Raw genomic sequence first — 9090 nt, forward strand, 5'->3', positions numbered from 1 at the left:
TTTCGTACCCTTTCAGCTAAAAAATTCTGTGATTTGCCAGGTCTGTGTTTAAGGACAGGCAGGGACTTTCTTTGCTCTCAGTTGGACACAGCGTGGGCGAATCAGAAGGTTAATGAATCTTAAAACCATTGTGCTCACAGCGGTCTGCATGGTGTATTTGGGGAACGGCTTAGCTTTGAGCATCTGATGCACAGTGTGCGTTATTGCTCTTTGCTCAAAGCATTGAGAATTCTTTGAAAGGGGAAAGCGGTGGAAATTCTTGCAAAGGCTCTTCCGAAGAGACGTAGGTTCCCAGAGGTCTGGTCCCGTTTTTGCAAAGATGCAGGTTCTTATTCCAGAAGCAGATTGCATGAGAAACCAGCTGCTTCTGCCCTCAAGTTGCAGATACTGGGCCTGCTTCCTGTTCACAAAGTCACTGTACTCACCTGTCCACACTCACCTGTCCACACCTGTATACACTTACCGATGGGAGGACTTGTCCTCGCTTCATGCCTTTCTCAAACCCGACAAAAACCTCCGTCAGCTCCACCAGCAAGCTGAGAGCTTCTGTCGAACCACCCTGTCCCCAAAAGCATGGCCTCTCACCTGTATCACTATCTGCATTTATTTTCAAGGAAGCGAATAGGTGAATGAGAAGCTATTTAAAAATCGTGTTGGGGGACCCACTCTTAGGCCCTTTTGCCTTTATCCCCTGATTCAATGTGATTCAGAGGATCCATTGGGCTCAGACCTGCCACCCAGTCAGACAGCATCCTCCAGCTCCACTGTTTCCGTCCCCGGCAGCCAGGGTGTTTCATCTTCTGTCTCCTGCTGGCTGGGGGCACCGTCCGCCTTCCCGGTGGCAGCCTTGCAGGGTTTCCATGCTGGACCATAGGAGGGTTTGGACCACAGTTTTCAGGAAATATGTTCTCTCTTTCTCTCTCTCTCTCTCTCTCTCTCTCTCTCTCTCTCCTTAGTGCTGACTTGGAGCATTTCTATAGGATCTGCCATCTGTCCGTGGATGGGCCAGCTTCTCACTTTCAGCAAAGATTCATGCAACCTCATCCTGTTTTGAGAAAGAAAATAGATAGAAAACACAAAGATATAAATGAATGTTTCTATATATGTATAGTGATTTTTTTTAAAAAGGGAGAAAAGAAATGAGCCTTGCCAGTGTTTATAGCTCCTAGAAAAGGGCTCCAATGTTGAAGCTGGGCTGCAAGTATTTGTGTTGGACTCGACATGGAGAGGTTCTGGCAGCAACCAGAGCAGCCCCGCGGGGCGTGTAAGTCCCGATGCTCCATCTGAATGAGCCCCTTAGGGTTCTGTCTCCTCTTAACCCAACCGATCTCGTCACTTCACACAATCCGATCGGACCATTACTTTTCCTCTTGGGCACATACCTTTTGTTTCCATTTGCCTAGAAACGCCCCTTGCCCAGGGGAGCAGAGAGAGAGCACTGTTGGGTGTGTTGCAGGTGGAAGCCAAGCTCATCGACAAACTGGATAGCCTGATGTCAGAAGGCAAAGGGGACGAAACCTACCGGGAGCTCTTCAACAGTATGTGAGTAATGGTTCGTCTCCACTGGTCCTGCCCGGGGATCACGTGTCACCTTAGGCAGCCGAGAGCCGCAGACAGCGTGGCCACACGGGTGTGCCCGGCCGGTGTGGCGGGAGAAACTCAGGTCGTGGCCTGACTCTGGATGATGGGTTTTATATCATTGATTGAACATGTCGTCTCATTTTAATCTCTAACTAGCTCAGGTCACGTGTTCTACAACAGATCTCGCTCTTTTCCTGCCTAATAACGTGAGAACCAGGGCTGGAGGGTAATGTGTTTAAATAGGGTTAAGAGTGGAGGAGCCCCCCAAAGTGGTGTGATTATTGTTGGGGCTCAGCGCTCCCCAAAGCCGCAGCCCCTGCTGCTCCGCTGCTGAGATGTGCACCTTCACCGGTTCCCAGGCTCCATCCCTTCTGCGTGCTGAGGGCTCCCTCAGCATTGCCAGCTGCTTCCTAAGTGTTTCCCATCAGAACGTCACAGAAGCAAGTCCTTTCTAGTAGGTTCTCAACGGGGATTCACACGGAGGATAGAGGGGCTCTGAGGTTGTCCTCAATAGACGTGAGCACAGTCCCCGGATGAACGGCTGGCCAGGTCCTCCTCCACAGTGAGGGGCCCGAGAGGACACCTAAGCGTGTTTAGGAATTTAACTCGGACCCTGGTTTTCTCTCCAGCTTCCTACGGGTCTTAGTCCTTTTCAAACCTAGGGTACTCCTGAGTGTGTAGGTATCCCCTAAAAGGAAGCATCATGCTTTAATACTGAGAGCCAGATATACATTCTGTCGTTCATGTCTTGCTCCCAGATGTAGAGTCCCGATGTATGAACATACTAGTATAGAGGAGCCCTGGCTGGTGTGGTTCAATGGATAGAGCGTCGGCCTGTAGACTGAAGCGTCCTGGGTTTGGTTCTGGTCAAGGGCACGTACCTTGGTTGCAGGTTCCTCCCCAGCCTGGGCCTTGGTTAGAACTCATGCAGGAGGCCACCAATCAGTGTGTTTCTTTCACATTGACGTTTCTGTCTTTCCCTTTTCAACTCTGTCTAAAAATCAATGGAAAAATATCCTTGGGTGAGGATTAACAAAACAAAAAAAAAAAAAGAAAGAAAGGAAAGGAAAATACAGAGGTTTGAAAACTATCATTAGTGACTGATAGATTTCAACTTGCCTGATTCAGAATCATTCTCCGAGCTTTTAAAAAAATTATGTTGAGAGGACAAGTGGAGAAAGGGTGTGCCGGTTCCTGGGGTGGCGGTGGGGTGGGATGGTGGTGACAAAGCGCGCTCTTTGTCCTGGGTCCCGAACAGCACCGTTTCCCTCCGACGCTGTCATTACACTGGCACTTGCAGTAATTCCTCCCCACGCCCGCCTCCACTCCCGGGCACCGAGTGTGGGCCTGCTGACAGCTGGAGTGGAGCGCAGAGCTGATTAAAACCTCGTCCAACAGCACAAATTGCTTTTGAGCACGGCTCTCGCTTTGGTGACGAGTCCTTGGTTTGAATAAAGCACTAAAATGAGGAAGCACTCAGTGTGATGAGCCCCTTGGGCTTTGTGATTAATTTTTATAAGAAATTCGCACGAGTAATAAATATGCACCTGGCTCTAAGGTGCTTCTCCCTGACTTTAGTAAAGGCCTGATAGTGGCCTTTTGGGTTGCTTATGTATAAATGTGATTTTGAAATAGCAGATATGCCCTGGCATAGAAATGAAACCAATAATTAAAATATTAAGCATCGGTAATTAGGACTGTTACAAGTTCCTGATCCATTCAGTGGAAATTTTTATTCTTTTGTTGACTTTTAACACATTACTGGAAACGTTACCATAAATATTTTTCTTTTGTGCTTTTGTGATAAGCATATTGGGAATAAATAAAATTCTAAAGTGATAATTACATATCATTACTACCTGGGCTCAGAAGAGAGAGTGAAAATGTAATTATATTTTGGGTAACAATAATATGCACTTTTTGGTCATAGAAATCACAATGAATTAGTGTAGTCACAGTGAGTCACTGCGCACATTATGAAGTAGGAACACACGTTGTCATGGGATGATCTCATCTGTTCTCTGTAATTCATGTCTAAGACTTCTTAAAATTTGTTCAGAAACTGCCGACAGGTGTGCCTCAGTGGTTGAGCATTGACCTATGAACCAGGAGGTCACTGGGTTCGATTCCCAGATCAGGGCACATGTCAGGGTTGCAGGCTTGATCCCTGGTAGGGGGCAGGAGGCAGCCAATTAGTTGATGTTTCTCTCTCTCTTCTCCTCCCTCCCTCGTTCCCTCCCTCCCTCTGAAATCAATAAAAATACATTTTTTAAAAAGTTCAGAAGCTGAAGGCAGGTAACCAACTGCCTTCTGAAAAGGCAGCACTTGCTAAAGTGGCATTAAAACGAGACTTTGCATTTGTATGACACCTTCCCAGGAACCCGTCATCTTTCTCTAATCCCAGCAGCATCTTTATTTACCCAGACTGCACCTCCCTGAAATAAGAGTCAGGATTTGTTACTCTTAACGATGCTGACATTTCGGGTCATAGACGCCAGGGGATGGGTCAGAACAGGGCATCAGAACCACGCGAGGCCCCCTAGCTGCCCTTAGGCGTCATGGCGCCTGATTGAGCACCTCCTGGGCCAGAACTCGCCTGGGGCTGGGACACGGTGGGTGTGCTGTGGGAACACACAGGGTGCTCCCAGCCTTGGGGGTCCTCGGGGAGCTTTCCAGAAGGTGTAACTCCCATCTCAGCTTTTCCCGCAGTCGCTGCTTTATCGTACGCTGCTCCGGATAATGCAGTCAGAGACCTGTATTGGTGCTCACACACCAAGTTGTAGTTTGCAGACAGGATTAGCTCTTACACACACTTCAGGTGTGTGACCCTTTTCTGCGGATGAAGAGCAGGCGCAGGCACAGGTGTTTAAGGTACGAGTGATGGTCTCAGCACAGTCCTGTTCCGACAGAGCGGGAGATGGGGGGCCAGGGCCTCCCCCAATGTTCCTTCATGGGTCCAAGCTGCTGAGCACGGAGCCCTCCCGCAGGGTCGTGGAGTTCTGCAGTCCCACACTGTGGAGTCTCATTGCTTGTCTGTTGGCAATAACACGTCACCTGTGCTGTCCTTAGACTTGTCTCTGTGTCCTCAGCACGGTGCACGGGCATGACTGTGGACCAGGTGAGATGGCTCCTCTTGCCCAGCCGAGTGGCTCAGTGGTTGAGCATAGACCTCTCCCTCCCTCTCCCTTCCTCTCTGAAATCAATAGAAATATATATTTTTTTTAAATTGCCTCCTCTTCCCCTGAGTCTCCTGTCAGGTAAAATCGCAGGGGGAACTTGGACACCAAGAACCAGCCTGGCTGCCAAAGGCCATAAGTTGGGTTCTAGTCTCAGCCCCCGCCTTTGGGTGCTGGGCTCTTCGAGGAGGCGTGCTCTGCAGAGCTCTGCCTCTTCTCGCAGGAGGGCGTGTAGCTCTGATGTCTTACTGCTCCGGGAGGCTGTGCAAAGGGAGAGAAATCTCCCGTATTTTTAGCTCGCTTACCTGAGCCCTTTGTCTCCCGGCCCCTGGAGTCTGTGAGGTGTGGGCTGGCACCGGGGAGGCTGCTGCCGCACCCGCAGGGCGTGGGCAGGCAGTGCCTATGTCAGCACTCGGCTCACTTCCACTTTGGCATTGAAGCCTGAAATAGTGCTATTTAGGGGTTGTTTTTGTTTTTACAAGAAAACACTTTTTTAAAAAAAAAAAGGTTTTTATTGATTTCAGAGAGGAAGGGAGAGGGAGAGAAAGATAGATGGGAGAGAATCATTGATCGGCTGCCTCCTATACCCCACACTGGGGATCAAGCCCGCAACCTGGATATGTGCCCTGACCGAGAATCGAACTGTGACCTCCTGGTTCATAGGTTGACACTCAACCACTGAGCCACACCGGCTCGGTAAAGAAAACACATTTTAGTGAAACTGAGGGATCAGTCAGGGCAAGTCCGTCCTTTCATATGCTTCCCCCTCCCCCCCCCCCCCCCAGTCACAATCTAGGAAACAGCTCAGAATAAACCTGAAAACCAAACTGATCAGGAAGGTGTAGGCAACAGATTCGGAGACAAGACAGAGGCTGGGCCCGGGGAGGCAATAGCTGGAAGTGGGGAGAAGGGAGAGACCATAGCCACAGACCCCCCCAAAATAGCTTTTTTCTTTCCTGCTTCTTTTTCCACTAAGCACAATAGACAGCAGGCTTAGGTGGTACTTGTAAGAAGTGTTTTCTAGGTTATTTCTGAAACCAGGATGAGACACAGGATTTTAGACAGAAATGAGGATTATTCCATCCAGAGGGGCAGGGAGGCGTCTTCACAGGTCCTGCTCAAGGTCCACCTTTTACCACGGGGACAGATTCAGCCCTACAGGCTCTGCCAGTGTCTGCTTCACCCTAGGACAGTGGTTCTCAACCTTCTGGCCCTTTAAATACAGTTCCTCATGTTGTGACCCAACCATAAAATTATTTTCTTTGCTACTTCATAACTGTCATGTTGCTACTGTTATGAATCGTCATGTAAATATCTGATATGCAGGACGGTCTTAGGCGACCCCTGTGAAAGGGTCGTTCAACCGCCAAAGGGGTCGCGACCCACAGGTTGAGAACCGCTGCCCTAGGAGAAGCGGGAATGAGTAAAATAGGTGCTAATTGCTGTGACTTATTATGTTGTGTTTAGATAGCGCCTCTGCCCCAAGGTGCTTGAGGCTAGGGGAGAAGGCAGGAGGCAGTGCTCTGGTACCTGTCACCTGCCCACTGTAACCACCCCATAGAAAGTCCCCTGTGATTAATGACGCCATGTATGAAGCTGTTGCCTGCATGCACCAGACAGTACAATATGTATTGAGTGGGCAAATGCTAAGTGAAAGGAAAAAAACGCCACACGTCACTCCGTCTGTGCAAGGGTTTTCCTGGGGCATTGCACTGCGGTAGAATTGCTCGGATGAGGATGCGCTCCACGGAGAGGTAGGGAGCCGGTTTCCCGGGAATACAGCAAGGGCTGACCTGACAGTGCACTCGCAGGTGTGCTGTCTCCGCTGGCCACACTGTCCTGGGCTGTGGGGAGGTGCGAGCCTGCTCCCGGGAGGGAGAAGCTGGGAGAAAGGGTGTGTGAGCTGCTCGGGGCTTGCCTGTGTGAAACTGTGATGCTGTGCACGGGTTCGTATTTCACGACTCGGAGAATCTAAACATCCATTTGCTTTGTCAATGCTTCCGGGATTAGAATTCCACTCTTTGGTCCCTATCCTAGGTAAGACATTGTTTGCAAATTGTGGTCCTTGTGAGATGTTGCTGTGGTTGCTAAGGCATTTAAGGTGCTGATGAAAGTAAAATGGTCGTCATGGTGACCGATAAAAATAAATGTTGAAAATGCCCGGGGTCCTCTCTTTTCCAGTCTGCTGAAGAAAATCGAGCGGGAAACATGGAGGGAGAGTGGGGTCTCCTTGATCGCCACGGTGACGCGCCTGATGGAGAGGTTGTTGGATTACAGGTGAGTTGGGTGCCGTTTCCCAGGTGTGCTGCGCCCTGGTTAGGGACTCAGAGTCGGACAGTCCCCATACACCTGAGCTCCCCCCACCCCCCTCTCCACCCCCGGAGATCTGATCCACGGCCGTGAACCTGAGGCCTGAGATAACGCTGTGCACTGCTGGCTCAGGACGTTTCTGTGTCGCTCCTCTTTCTGTTTTGTTTTGGTCGGCAATTCTTTCCAAGTCTCAGTGGATGGAGAGGGTTCTCAGAGTCCCGTTAGTAAAGGGGTTTTGGTTTTGTTCGTTTTTATCTGGACTCGCCCATTAGAGCCAGTAAGCAGATCCATCCATTTCGGGGTGAAGATGGAGTGTTGGAGAATTAGACAACCATGCTCCTTCCATAGACAGCGTTTTATTTTTAACTTTTAAATGATCTAAACTGGTCAAGCGGTTTGCTCCACTTGAATGCATGGTGTTTTTGTTTTATTTCAAGAATGAACCTTCATTCTCATTGTTGATGGCCGGGCTTACCCGCCCCTTTCCACCCACATTAGAGGCGTATAATACCACACCTTCGCCCCGCTCCCGAGGCCCCGCCCACTGAGAGGGAGGGCTGCCCACTGGAGGCTCAGGAGTCTGTCACCCCTCACCTGAGATCCTGCAGCCTGGGGCAGTTGCCTGGGGGCAGTTGCTGCAGTCCCTGAGCCTTCTGCCTCTTACTTCCCTGAAAGATCAGTGTGTGTGCATCCGGGAAGGAAGCTCTGGGTTCTGACTGTTGTTCTCTGTTTTCAGGGACTGCATGAAGGTGGGCGAGGTGGACGGCAAGAAGATCGGCTGCACAGTGAGCCTTCTGGTTAGTGACCCACCCACTCCCTTCCTCCTCACAGCCTAACATGTGTTGTTTTACAGAAATACTATGTTTTGTTTGGTTTCGATCCACAGTGTTTTTTTATCCGATATTTCTTAGAAGAGTTTAGAAGTGTATCTAAAGGAGGCCTAGCGAGTCCCACCAGTGTGGCTCAGTGGTTGAGCATTGACCTATGAACCAGGTGGTCACAGTTCGATTCCCGGTCAGGGCACAGGCCTGGGCTGGGGGCTCCATCTCCAGTGTGGGGTGTGCAGGTGGCAGCCGATCTATGATTCTCTCTCATCATTGATGTTTCTTTCTCTCTCTCTCTTTCTCCCTCTCTCTCCCTCTCCCTCTCCCTCTCTCTCTCTGAAATCAATAAAAAATATATTTAAAAAATAAAAAAGGCCTATCGAGCTTCAGGTTGAATTAAATCCCAGGAAATTACCCGCTCCAGCATTGCAGACGCACCCATGGTGGCCCCGGGGCCTGGAGGCGGAGCCTGGAGATCCCAGTGGGAGCCATCTGTCCCCTGTGGCTCAACGGGATCTGTCATCCTTTATCGCTCTCTAGAAACAAGCAGCGTCCCCTAGGACTTTGTACTTCTGTTTAGACAGTTTCTTTCCATCGTAATAAATATTAGTGATCTCTTCTTTTGCGACCAAATGACTCTTCTGTTAAGCCAATTTTCACTTTCTACCTTATTTGCAAATTAAATGTATGATGCCACCATGGTTAAGGCTTGGGTTATAAGTAGGATGATCATATAGCTTACCCTCCCAACAGGACATTTTTTTTAAAAAAGTCAACTTCTTAAGTCCTCTAAGGAAAGTTCTTTACTTTAGCTCCATCACCACTCCCTTCATTCCAGAGCTCTAAAAACAGAATCACAGGGCAGGAATGGGTTGGAGGGTGGGGCAGAGTGGCAGAGGGAGTGAACGTACCCTATTCCTCTACATGCAACGCCCCACCCCTGCCCCCAACTTCTTATCCAGCAAAGCTCTATCCACCACCAAGAATCAGCTTAATAGAATAAACCACTTAGGGCTGAGGCTCAGAGAAAGTCAAAGACCCCACAATCTCCTTGCCTATTAAGCTTCTTAGAAGTTAGAATGCTGCTAAAGAAAGTGATATTATGGCCAAGCTACTTAGAAAAAATACAAGAATGCTAAATTGTGAAGAGGGAGGCCAGTTTGGGGGTTTATGAGCATCTATCTTTAACTAGATGATGC

The 9090-nt window shown here is 49.4% G+C and overlaps 1 protein-coding gene across 1 annotated transcript in view; it reads left to right on the forward strand.

Moving 5' to 3' along the window:
* Positions 1-9090, forward strand: part of DOCK4 (dedicator of cytokinesis 4) — a 90231-nt gene that overhangs the window by 53377 nt on the left and 27764 nt on the right. The window contains 3 exon segments of the mRNA XM_023751001.1: positions 1421-1542; positions 6939-7034; positions 7804-7864. Of these exon segments, the coding sequence (XP_023606769.1) occupies positions 1421-1542; positions 6939-7034; positions 7804-7864 (279 nt within the window).

Source organism: Myotis lucifugus, unplaced genomic scaffold (assembly GCF_000147115.1).
Source record: "Myotis lucifugus unplaced genomic scaffold, Myoluc2.0 scaffold_18, whole genome shotgun sequence".
Taxonomy (NCBI): Eukaryota; Metazoa; Chordata; class Mammalia; order Chiroptera; family Vespertilionidae; genus Myotis; species Myotis lucifugus.